General features: G+C 43.4%; 1 protein-coding gene across 1 annotated transcript in view; it reads right to left on the reverse strand.

The window, feature by feature from the left end:
• Nucleotides 1-5,304: 5,304 nt before the first annotated feature.
• srcin1a (SRC kinase signaling inhibitor 1a) overlaps nucleotides 5,305-12,468 on the reverse strand; it is a gene marked incomplete at both ends in the record, with an annotated part of 118,036 nt that continues 110,872 nt past the window's right edge. Inside the window, one exon of the mRNA XM_080511974.1 lies at nucleotides 5,305-5,778. Within this exon, the coding sequence (XP_080368100.1) occupies nucleotides 5,305-5,778 (474 nt within the window). The remainder of the gene's footprint in view (nucleotides 5,779-12,468) is intronic.

The raw sequence follows: 12,468 nt of genomic DNA on the forward strand, positions 1-12,468 counted from the left end.
TTTAATACATTTATGAAGAACGTGGAACAAAAGTCAATATAATGATTTAAGATGAAGATTAAATGTCTTCAAGGATTAATTTAAGTAAAAAGTGTTTCAATAAAAGAGTTATTTTGACCTCAAAATATTCAAGTTTTGACCCAAAATGTTTTTAATATCACAAAATGTATTTATTGTTGGGTTGCTTTGGGGTAGTGGATCTCACGAACAATGATTTGAATAATTGCAAACGTTGCCTAAAAGATGAATGGACTGAAAGCCGATCCAGAATCAGAATCTGGTGCTCCTGCAGTGAAATTGGCCTCTTTAAAGAATCAGACACCGCAACAGTACAAGAGAGCTGCACTTTATTGGACACACAATCACAGCAAGTTATGTACAAAAGGAGGCAGGTTCAACTGCCTGCTGTCTTCTCACAGGAAAAACACACACATTTCTCACAGAATATCATGGCATCCACACTGATAAATTAGTATCTCCAGTATCAGTAGGCTTTTAAATTTATATATCATTATATTATAGATCTATTTTCTGTATTATTCTTGTTCTTATTTCACACTACTCTACAATTGGGAGGATCTCTCTGCTCCGTTTGGGCTGCGCTCAAGCATTCGGCATCCTCTGCGTTCACCACTCTCGCCCACTATCGTCACGTAACGTCACAGTAAGACTGAACATGCCTGTGTCACAGATACCAACACAACGTCTTGGTATTGGAAAGCGTCAAACACACAACCACTTCTCCTTCATCTCTCTTTCTCTCTCTCATTCTCTTGAGAAAAACATGTAGACAACATTGTTTTTTGTTTATTTTGTTTTTTTAAATCAACTGCACCGTGCGATTGCTTGAGACTATACATGCATTGTTTTTCGTATATATCTTTATACCCACCGTCATAGCTTATTCGTAAAACGTCTTCTTTTGGCTATAACAATTTGCTGAACTCTCTAGGAATGACTCGGCCTATTTACAAGTCAACTTTTGTTCTTCTACTTCTCCCGATGCCAAGATTTTTAAACATCCACACAGTCATGTAAAAATCTCATACACATACTAGAATGTCGGGCTCATTGTTAAAAAACATACAATGGCGAAAGAAAAACATGAAACTTAAAAGTTCATACACCTCCACGTGGATCCCTTATTCGTCCGTCTGGGTGCTTTTTTTCTTTTCCTAACGACATTTAAAGTTGAGCTAAACTGCTACTTAAAGCCACTCAGTGCAACAGCTGACATGTGTGCATCCACATGTTGATCCGGAGCCTCTCTCCTTCCTAAACTTCCACACTGAGCGTCCACATGCAAATGGTTAAAAGTTAAAGCCAAGAACTTAAGTCGAAGCAGCAGAGCCTCACGTGAGGCTGCTGGAGGCCCACACACACACACACACACACACACACACACACACACACACACACACATACGCGCACACTGACCTTTCACAGTAGTCACCATAATGTCCATTTCCCACCGACTCTGACAGCACCGACGTCGCCTGAATCGCAAAATACACAACGGGGTGAAACCCAAAAGACGAGCGAGCACGGGCACGGAAAACCAACGAAAAGAGACGGTAGCAAAATAAAGCCCCCTACACTCAGGCACTGGTCCCGTCGCGTGAGGAGGCAAAGGCGTGGACGAGCGGTTTCAGGGACGAGCTCCTCGTAAATCAACGTTACATAGAAATCAACTCGAAGAAAAACTCTTGGTTATATTACAGAGGCGAACGGCTATCTATACAGAGATTTTAAACAAATATAAAAATGTTCTGCATATGAATAAATAATCTCAGTGTGAAATGTATTATCTCTCTCAATGAATTAAAAAAGAAAACATCTGTACAAAATGGTCACTAAGATATAAAACAGAAGAGATGATGACATTGTACAGTATATCATTTGATCTAGGCCTATATATATATCACATTATCTCCACAATTATAGTATCATACACAAACATCTTCACTTAGATATAGTCATATATGTATATTTCTTCAAGGTTTCACTTCAAGTTTGCATGATTTTTCTTTTTCTGATTGCGAGAGGCGTCCGCTGTGCGAGTGTGTTCCACAGGCCCGCCAAACCTCCAGCCGTGTTGAAATCACAGCCCACTAACACTTGTCCAGAAAAAAAAAAAAACAACCAAAAAAAACCAACCCAAAAAGAAAGGACTAAGAATCAGTCAGGAGAGGAGCTGTCACGCAACGCAGGGAGGTTCTGGTCTGGGACGTGACTCGGGGAGAGCAGCCGAGCGTGCACGCTTCCTCCCCCAACGCTTCCCCAGACGTGAATGCAGCAACTTTAACTGGGAGAGTTATGGATTGGAGAGTGGAACGGCATAAGTAAGTGAATTTCTCTCATTTGACTTCACTCAATATGAAACCCGGGGCTTGAACCTGCTCGGCAGAGCTGCTGAGCACCCAGGGAGGAGGAGGAGGAGGAAGAGGAGGAGGAGGAGGAGGAGGAGGGCGCGAGGGGTTTATAATTCACTGTTAGAGCTGGGCGAGTGTTTAGTCAAATACCACCACTGCCAGCTGACACTCTCTGCATTTCAAGTGCTGTCTATTTCCTTTTCCTGTGCACAAAAAAAGAAGGGGGAAGGAAAAAGAAAAAAAAAAGCCAACCAGCCCGATCGCAGCATCTTCTTTGGGTGTAAGTGCTGTTCTGTCGCTGCTGCTGATGTGATAGTGTAAGACAGGAATGATTGGAAGTGGGCGGCTCTCTGAGGCACTGGGAGAAAACACACTTACAGGTCCAACAGGCGGCAGAAGGATGTCAAAGGCAAAGAGCTCTGCCTGGGTGAAACTGCACACTGTAACAGAGGCCCATCAAACTCTGTCCTCGGATAACCTCAACCGGGCTTTTCTTTTTTTTTTTTAATTTGAACAGTTGCCCCACACCAAAGACAAAGCAAAGTGAAATGGTGCTGAGAGAGAGCAGCCGCTTAACGGCTCCCCGGCTGTCAAACCCGCCCTCTCATCTCTTTGGCTCTCTTTATATCAGAGGCGCTCTCGATGGAGGCCGGGCCGGTCAAAGCTGGCCTTATTAAAGCGGCCTTGAAACGCGTGTCCCCCATAAACTAATCCCCCTCTTCTCCGGCTGCCTGCTCTTTGACACTGCCGGCCCCCACGTATCATTTTTTTTCAACCCGCACATATTTTTTTTTAATGGCAATGTTGCAAAGGAATCGATTTCTCTTTTCTGGCGAGATCCACTCAAACTGGTCAGTTCTCCCTCCTCACCTCGGCCGGCAGGCAGCCCCGGGGCTAAATATGCAGGACAAACTCTTAAAACCGGGGATTTTAAAGTCTGTGGGAACGAGCCCCACGAACAATGCTTCGATGCCAATTGCATACCATATAATATTCTGCTTTTAATTTAAACTGCCTGGTGTGATTTACATAAAGTCAATAAGCGATGTCGCTGTCGCACTTAAGCTTATTTGATCAGTTTAACGCTTCACTGATGTGACAATGAGCGGTGACAATGCATGATACTTCTGCTTTGCATGAGCTTCTCTTTTTTTCCATTTAGTGCACCTGATTGATGCACTTAACTTCAAACAATGTGCCGAAAACATGTCCATTGCAGTTATGTAAAACTGGTGCAACAGACACAATGTGCTGGTTCAAACCTTTTCACAAAGATAGTTACTTTTTTAAGTTATAAAGTACCAAAAACATTTGTTCAGGTAAATTTTTCAATAAATCCTTATCTCATCCTGGTCTGAACAAAGGATGCCCACCTCAGAAAACCGCTGTCTTAAAACAATCCTCCTCTGCCGTCACCGACAAACGATTTTCATTCCAATATCAATGTTTCCCCAATCAAAGCGGCACTTGCCGGATAATAGATATGAGTGGAATGTTTTCCTTGTTGTTGCTTCGTCTCGGAGCTTTGTGCTTTTCACAGTTAATCTGATTCGTCGTGTTTGAGAGGAAGCTGTGTACGTCTCTACTCTCTTCCTCTCGGACCTTCAGAAGCTTCATGTGATGTTGAAATATGGGACAATTTAGCATCCTGTCTCTCAAACTCCACTGTTTCTTCAGCTCAACACAGTGAGAGAGAAGGTACAAAAAACAAAACAAAAAAACAAAATAATTTGCAGATTTATAACAGGGTGAAATCACCTGTTCTGGTTTTATCAGCGGTGCAACAAATGTGATTCTAAATGAAGCATCAAACAAGATCTCCTGAAATAAACAAGGAGATGGAGTGTGTGTGTGTGTGTGTGTGTGTGTGTGTGTGTGTGTGTGTGTGTGTGTGTGTGTGTGTGTGTGTGCGGGCGCTTGAGTCTTTGGGATGAGTTCTGATGTCAGAGCAGCCTGTGAGATGCTACTGTGGAAACACCCTGATTGTCTTGATTAACACACATACAGAAAACATTTTGTATACAATATGTGTTTTTCCCTCCTGTTTGTGTGGCCGTGCTTTTCCGTGTGTTTTTAATAGACTCGTTGTGCTGTTTACAGACCGCTCTGTGTGCTTCCCGGGAAATAATCTCCACATTTTCTATCCCAAAACTTTCTCTTGTAGCTCCAGAGTTGCAGATTCGAGTGTAAATATTAAAATAGGAGGTGGAATAGGAGTGTGGGGAGGGAGAGATGTGGGTGTAAACTCTTCACACAGCTCGTACAAACAGAGGGGAAAATATAGCACCAGTTCAGAGTTTAAAATTCAGGTGATGTGAGAAAAAGCCACGAATGCCCTTTAAACACAAAATACAGCTTGAAACCACAATCATCACCTCACTCTACTTCTCACGTCTTTGTTTTTTTTTTTTTCTTGGTTCTATTTATTGAGTGCGCTCACATGTTGCCGAGTGATGCAGGTACGTGAGAGCAATATAATCCTGAACACACACAACTACTGGACTCACTTGGTGATTATTGCAGCTCTATTTTCTAGGATCAAAGTCACAGTCTAGATTTTTTTTTTCTGCTATTCCACTAACAACTCACTGGGTGAGTTTTTTCTGTTTTTTAATATATGAGAACGGTGCTGTCGCTAATTACATCCAGACCACAGGTGGGGGGGGGGGGGGGGGTGGTTTGTGCTCTGTGTGTCTGGAGAACTGGCAGTAGGACTGCGTGGGAGGAGAAACGTGTCCAAGGAGGAGACTCCAATTTACAGTGTGATGGAGACTCTGCAGACTGGAGCGTGTCCAAGGATCGACGAGGGGAAAAAAAGTCCCAAAAGAACATGTGAGTTAAAAAAGAGAAAAGAAAAAAGAAAAAAGGAAGGCGTGTCCACGATGTGCATCTGATAATGATCCGGTGGCGTCCTCATCCTCCTGCACATCAATCACTCACTGCCACCGTGTTTGTCCAGGCTACACCCGCTGGGCTTGAGGAGCCCAGAGGAGATGGGAAAGGAGCTGAAAGTGGTGGGGGAGGAGGGAGACAGGGAGGGGGTGGGCGTGGTGGGTGAGGAGGAGGAGGAAGAGGACGTGGCGGTGGGAGTCGGCGAGGAGGACTGACTGTTAGGCCGGGGGAAGGAGGAGGAGGAGGCTCGCTGCTCGCGGAGGAGGCGGTGATGACGGAGGGCAGAGGAGAGGAGCAACGCCTCAGCGTTCAGGCCGGAGGCAGACAGGCTCACCAGGAGGGCTTTCGCTTGGCTTGAGGAGGCTGTCAGGGAGGGCATTGCCCCCTCCTTGGGGTACTTCCTCAGGCCAGGGGTAAATGCCGCTGCAGGAGAGGCCACCCGGCCTGATAAAATGCCCGTTTTGATACCCGACAGGTATGGCTCAATGCCACCGGCGCTGCTGGTCCCAAAGGCCTTCAGGTGGAGCAGAGACACAGAGACAGGGGGGGCAGAGGAAGAGTGTAAAGAGATGACAACGTCTTCAGGGGTCAGGGGAGAAATCATGAAAAATCTGTTGTAATGTTGGCCGTCCCCTACAGCTCCTTCCCTCACCGGAACAGTCAGGCAGGCCCGTGCAAGCAGGCTTGCACACACACACACACACACACACACACGCATCCAACACACACACAGACAAGCCCCAGAGTAAACAAAGGAGGCGTGACGGTATCTGACAAAGTAAAGGGAGGAGATGTGCGTGTGTGTGTGTGTGTGTGTGTGTGTGTGTGTGTGTGTGTGTGTGTGTGTGTGTGTGTGTGTGTGTGTGTGTGTGTGTGTGTGTGTGTGTGTGTGTGTGTGTGTCTGTCTAGTCACGGGAACAGGAGGAGGCTGAAGAGGCTGGACACTGACAGGTCGCTCACTGCTGCAGGGGTACAGGTACGGGAGATGGGCAGGCCGGAGGGTGCAGGTTCACACGGGGTGACGGGGTGGGTGAGGTTGCACCGCAGGAACAAGTGATGGAGGGGTGGAGGAGGAGGAGGAGGAGGAGGAGGAGGAGTGAGAACAGAACAGGAGACAAACACAGGAGATTGTTATTCAGGTTGATGTCAGCATGTGTGATGCACACCAGGACACAGGCTGCCATCTTCACATGGTGACCGAACCACTGACGCCATTGATGAGGTTGACTGCCTCTATTTTGTTTTAATGATGCACCCTCATTAAAAATGCAAAATATTCCAATGGACAGACATGCCTTTAATCCCTCTGTGTAAGACAGACATGAGCCAGTAGATGGCACTGTTTCAACAGAGTGAGACTTTACAGCATGGATTTGTTCCTCTTTTGCTGACCTGTTCATTATTTTACAGACTTGAATGACAACAGTATGGGGTGATAATTATAATCTGCATGAAAAGTTTTTACTCTGGTTCTAAAAGTTTTACAAAGTGTTTGTTTTGGGTTTGCAACGATTCATCCTGTATTGGAAGGAAAGCCGCCGTGCATGTATCGCTGCAAGCCTTTCACCTGCTCTGTAGCATCTCCAGAGATCAGGCTCCCTGATCACAGCGCCCCCCCGCCGCTCCTGCTTCAAGAACTTCTCTCAAGCCCTGCCCACGTCTGTATTCTGCTACCCCCCCCCCCCCCCCCCCCCCACGCCTTTAACCAGCCTACTTTACCGCCAGAAGAGGGCAAATGGGAAATGGAAATGGTGTTCTGCGGCGTGAAAGTGATTCACATTGTCATGCCCTGCTTGATCTGTGCCAAAGCAAACGAGGAGAAATTGTGGCTTTGAACTGTCTGTTCTTATCCAGCACATTGATTTGAAGGATCCTCATGCCTCAAATGTTCTAATACCTTTGAGTGAAGCCTCAGTGAGCAGGCTGCCCGGTCACAGAGGCACAAAGCAGCATCGGAAAAGCTCTGTTAATTTTAACACCCAGAATTAACACACATGGATAGCATCACAACGTACAGCAAGCTGGATGCCCTGTATTATTGCCGCCGCTCCATTTACATAAGCATTTTTAAGGAATGAAGATACACTGTTAAATGCTGAACTTTGTCTAATTTGCATGTTCTCCCTGTGCATACACATTTCAGTTCAGAGGCCGCATACAGACTAATTTCATCTGGAACAGTGCCATAGAAACCTTTAAGATTTATCATTAAAGGTTGTTTTTGTTGTTGTTGCACAGAGCATAGGTGAGAAAAACATAAATATGTGAAAATCTTCACAAGAACAATTACTACTGACAATTACAACAATAAGTAAACATAAAGCCAATTCTCAAGATGCCTGATGCCTGGAACAAAATACAGTGAAGTGTCTGAAAAACCTGTCCTATAGCTGTTGCAGTATGGGTGTTTTTACAAACTAGTTTTCTTGCAACAAGGTACCTAGCTTTCATGGCAGCATCTCGAATATCTCAGCTCGGCTCTCAGTGTTGTGTTGTGTCCACTACGCTTAAGAAATGTGTTAAAAAATAAACGGTTTTATTGAATTTTGTTTTTACCATTTGTGGTTTGTCGGACTGGACTGGAGCGTCTTGTGGGCTTGTTTTTGGCCCATGGGCCTTATGTTTGATGCCGCAGATATTTATCATGCACCCCCATGCCCTGAAGTTTGATTAAGCAGGGCCAACAAAGAACGATTAACTTGAAACCGCTAGTGCAAAACTCATGACCGACACAAAGGCAGAATGTGGTGTCTGCATTTGAGTTGAAGCTGTTTGCAGATGGTAGCGAGCATTTAATCCACCCTCCAGCTGGTTTTTAAGACCTGTAAATGAACAGCAGTTGGCATAAACGGGTAAAAACTTCCATTCAGTCGATAATGCTGCTTGTGGACTGATAGTTAATACACACAGGTATTTAGATCTTCCCTGTGTAAGCTGGTGTGGGGGATAGTAAGACCACTGGGAGACTCCAAAGTGCTGCGCTCCTTTCTCGGGATTGCTCCCCGTTCAAAATGTCCCAGAAATGTCACTATCATTTGGCTGGAGGAGACAAAAGAGAACAGTTGAAAACACCAAGGGGAGCTTGGAAGGAGGGGTAGGAGTGTGGGGGCGACGTGGAGGAGAAGCTTAAGAGAAGAGACACCTTTACCTTCAGCTGAGAGCCCAGCAGAGAGGTCACCCGAGGTGGGCATGTCTGATTGTCAGAGCAACAATGAGAGCCAATAGTGCAGATCAACAGGGGCGACGTTGAGGGTGAGATGAGGGTGAGAGGAAGCGCTTTGTTGGCTCAGCTCACACAGCCACACTTTCAGGTGACAGCTCAATTCTTAAGGCATAAATATGGAGAGACGCTGGATGGCTGTGACTGTTTCGACACTTCAAAGATAACCAACTTACTTTTCAGGTGTCAAAGATAGAACGATACATCTTATTTTTTTGTGGATATAGTTAGCTTTTTAAAAATATATATATTTACAAGTCACCTCCCATGTCAGCGAGGGGTTGAAAGACAACACCAGGTGAAGTGAACGTGGCGTCGGCAAAAGTTCTTAATTAGCTCTCGGAGACTGTATGCAAATCAAGTCAGCCGCCTCCGTAATTTGATGAGATGAGCTGCAAATAATCAGCGTGTTTTTCCAACCCGGTTCTGCGTCGCTCAGCTGTTTCATGAGAGTGAATTTCAAATGATTTTGCTGCATCCGTCTGTAAGCTAAATCTTCCGGATCTGGACTGTTTTGGTGGTTAAAAGCTTCAGAAAGCAGCAGCAAAAATAGAGAGATACACTCATCAGCATCATGGCTCCACTTTCATTTGAAAACAGGAAAAAAAAAAATATATATTTTTTTTTTTGCTGTCAAAGTGGCTAAGACAGAGAGTTTCTTGGTTTCATGGCAACCCCAAAGTTAAAGTTGAAGTACAAAACCACTCCAATAATGCAACACCTGAAAGTACTCATCCTCATTTGGAAGCACAAGCTTCCAATATATCCTAGTATATTTCTAAATATAAGACACTACTGATTATGTGTTTTGGATCCATAGAAAAGTAGACGTTTTAGAAATTCGGTGTACCACAAGGATGCATATTGGCTCCTATTCAGTTTTTAAGTCAATAACATTAACCTTGGTGCAGGTGCCTCTCAGGTATGCTAATGACACCATTATTTATACATCTAGTCCCTCCCTGACTACTGCACGGTCTTCATTATGGTCCAGCTTCAACGGCCTCCAACTAGCTTATTCTTGTCTCCATTTTGTTTTAAACACAAATAAAACTAAATGCCTGGTTTTCTATAGAAATAGGCCACAAGTAGCATGTTCCCTTAGAACTTACTCTTTGGTTCACTCGGAGATTGAATACGTTGAAAGTATCTCTGTATCTGGCCTGACTGTCAACTCACATTACCGCAATGGATCAATTGACTTATTCAGTAAAATAAAGGTGAAATATCATAAAATAAATAGTTTTATTCTGTCTGAAATTACATTACATATTACATTCAAGTGGTGATATTTCTTTTTAAAATATAACCTCCATTTATTCCTTTTTAATTAATCATTACCTCTGAGAAAATGAAGAATTATAAAATAATAAAACAGATTTTCTAATAAAAATGTTGATTTGAAGTTGCCGCCATATACTGTAAAGTCATCATTTGTGGCCCAGCATCACTAACTGCATGTCAAATTTAACAATAGTATAACAGCATAATAAGTACGCTACTGTGATTATTGTAATATTTATATATGAAACCAATTTAACTAACGTTGTTTGTCATTTTGGTATTTGGTGCAGTTCTTTTCTATAACGAGACATTTTATTTAATAGTGCCACTTCATCAGACAGTTCACTTATCACTTCTGCGGGGCCCCCTTCCTCTGAGGCTCACAAACTCCACAATTGTTGCCAGTTGTGGCCCTCATTAATCATTTTGACAAGCCTCCACAGTCACTCTTAATTCTCTGTGAGGTTGCTGTTCCACCTTCACACAAATGGCAAAGACATCAATGTGATTAAAATAACATCATGTAAACAGTTCTATCTGATTAGATTGGCTCCATCCGACGGACATTAGGATAATGAAACAGAGGAGGTGAGGTAATCCTGTTTATAATCTGATCAGAGTCCATGTAAACAGCACAACTGTCAGAGATTTGTGTGCGTGTTTGTTAAGTATTATGGGATTAATGCACTGATTCAAGTTGCAATGTATTTTTGGTGCACATGAACCCGCAGAGCAGTTTGGTCACTTCAGTTAATGTCACTCAAGTCAAGACGCAACAGGAGTTTTCTCCTTCGTCTGCATGATGTTAAAGGATTTTCTGTGATTTTAATATATATTAACCTACAACCTGCAAGTACTGCAAAAGGAAGGGGTCACAATGACTACTGATTTTACTGTATAAAAACGTGTACTCAATAAAGAATGGTTCAGATCCAGTATCACTATCTTTAATGAACAACGCCTGCCTGAGGCAGAAAACATGTGACCGACTCATTGATGCAGTGAGGTTTGTAGAAGGGAAGATGCCGACTCTTTCATAAGTAATAAATGCACTTTCCTACACATGAATATATAAAATGAGTGCTAAGCACTGCCCTCTACAGTGAGGCAGAGGTACTTTACGTCCTGTTTATTTTTTAATAAAAAATCCTGATATACATTAAATACATAAGTTATTCTTTGGAATATGATGACATATAATAAAAGCAAAGTCTAATATAATTATATGGAGACAAATCGTAAAAATAAAAAGTCACACTCCACAAGCCAAAAACTCAAGCCAGTTTATCTATAATTGCACGAGGTGAGTGGAAGCTCCTTGCTTTTCTCCTGGCTACTCAACCAGGAAAGATGCAAACCTCTCAGTTTTGACAGTGTAAAATGATTGAACTTATTACAAACCTTCAGACGCTAAAGTTATAGCACATATCAGCACTAAATAATAAGATCATTTGATTTGCTTTTCACTTTGCACGATGAGAGAGCGACAATACCAACGCTGTCATCACAAGTGACGTATTGAATTAGAAAAACAAAACATTGGTGGACTTTGAGGCTTCCGTAGTTTATTATGCTGAAAGTGCTCCGATTTCTAAACATTTACTTTGCGAGTGGCTGTCATCACATCCCACCTACAACTTCAGCTGTACAAAAGAACTCCTCGGCCTGTCGAATATTTTCAACACCTCTGATTTCAAAATAGACTAATTAACCATTAAGTCTGTCACAGTTCATTCTCTACTGGTTGTATCAGCAGCTGTGTTGCTTCTCTGTCTGTGTTACCCATCATGCAGCTGCCCTGCACAGCCTCTCCATACTGCTCAGCAGCACCTTCCCACACTCACAATTAGCCCCGAGTGTCCAAAGTCGCAGTGAGGATTGGGCCTTTCACACACACGGCGTCTTTTTTTGACTTGTTTTTTCCCCCGGGCGTTTCAGGACAAAGGGACTGTGCTGTGTCTGAGTGTCACACTGAAATAATGGGATTAATTTTTGCTTTCATTACACGAGTGTAGGCATCCACTCAGCCTCCAAATCTGGGGGAATGAGTGACACTGGCACGGAGAGAGGGGAAGGGAGAGAAAAACTGGGCGGCATGCGTAAATTGCAGACTATACAAAGCGGAAAAAGGAAAAGAGTCATAAAGAAGAGGGAAAGTGAAAGATTTCATGGTAGAAAGAGAACTGTCCTCTTCATATTGAATAATCACTGATTGCCAGAGACTCGAGGGGCGATTATTACATGGCACTGCAGAGACTGCTCCCAATCTTCTCAGTCTGAGGCGACCAAAGCTTCATTACTCCTCCATCTCTCGAATCTCCCTCCCTGCCTCATACCTTCATTTCTCAGCTATCTTCAAGACTGAATTTGTGTCTGAATGCTCTGTCAAATTCTGCGGGTTATGGAAGTTTAGGTGCACTTCACTGCTTCAGTTATTTTTCAAATTACATTGACATTAAGATTTATTTTTTTTGTCCTCCTCCTGTGCAAAAACCTTCTCTTGGTGTTGCTCGACTGACATGCTTCACCAGTTCAATTTCCTTGCCTCTGGAGGTCATCTGGCATCCTTATGTCCAATCGGTTTCCACCAGACTTTAAAGCATTTAAATGTGAGCAAATTAAAACTAGAAAAGGGCACGGAGACAGCGCTGCGGTAATGTACGATGACAAATGTACAGACAGGAGGCTTTAATAAAAAAG

The sequence above is a fragment of the Blennius ocellaris genome (assembly GCF_963422515.1).
Source record: "Blennius ocellaris genome assembly, chromosome: 16".
Classification (NCBI taxonomy): domain Eukaryota; kingdom Metazoa; phylum Chordata; class Actinopteri; order Blenniiformes; family Blenniidae; genus Blennius; species Blennius ocellaris.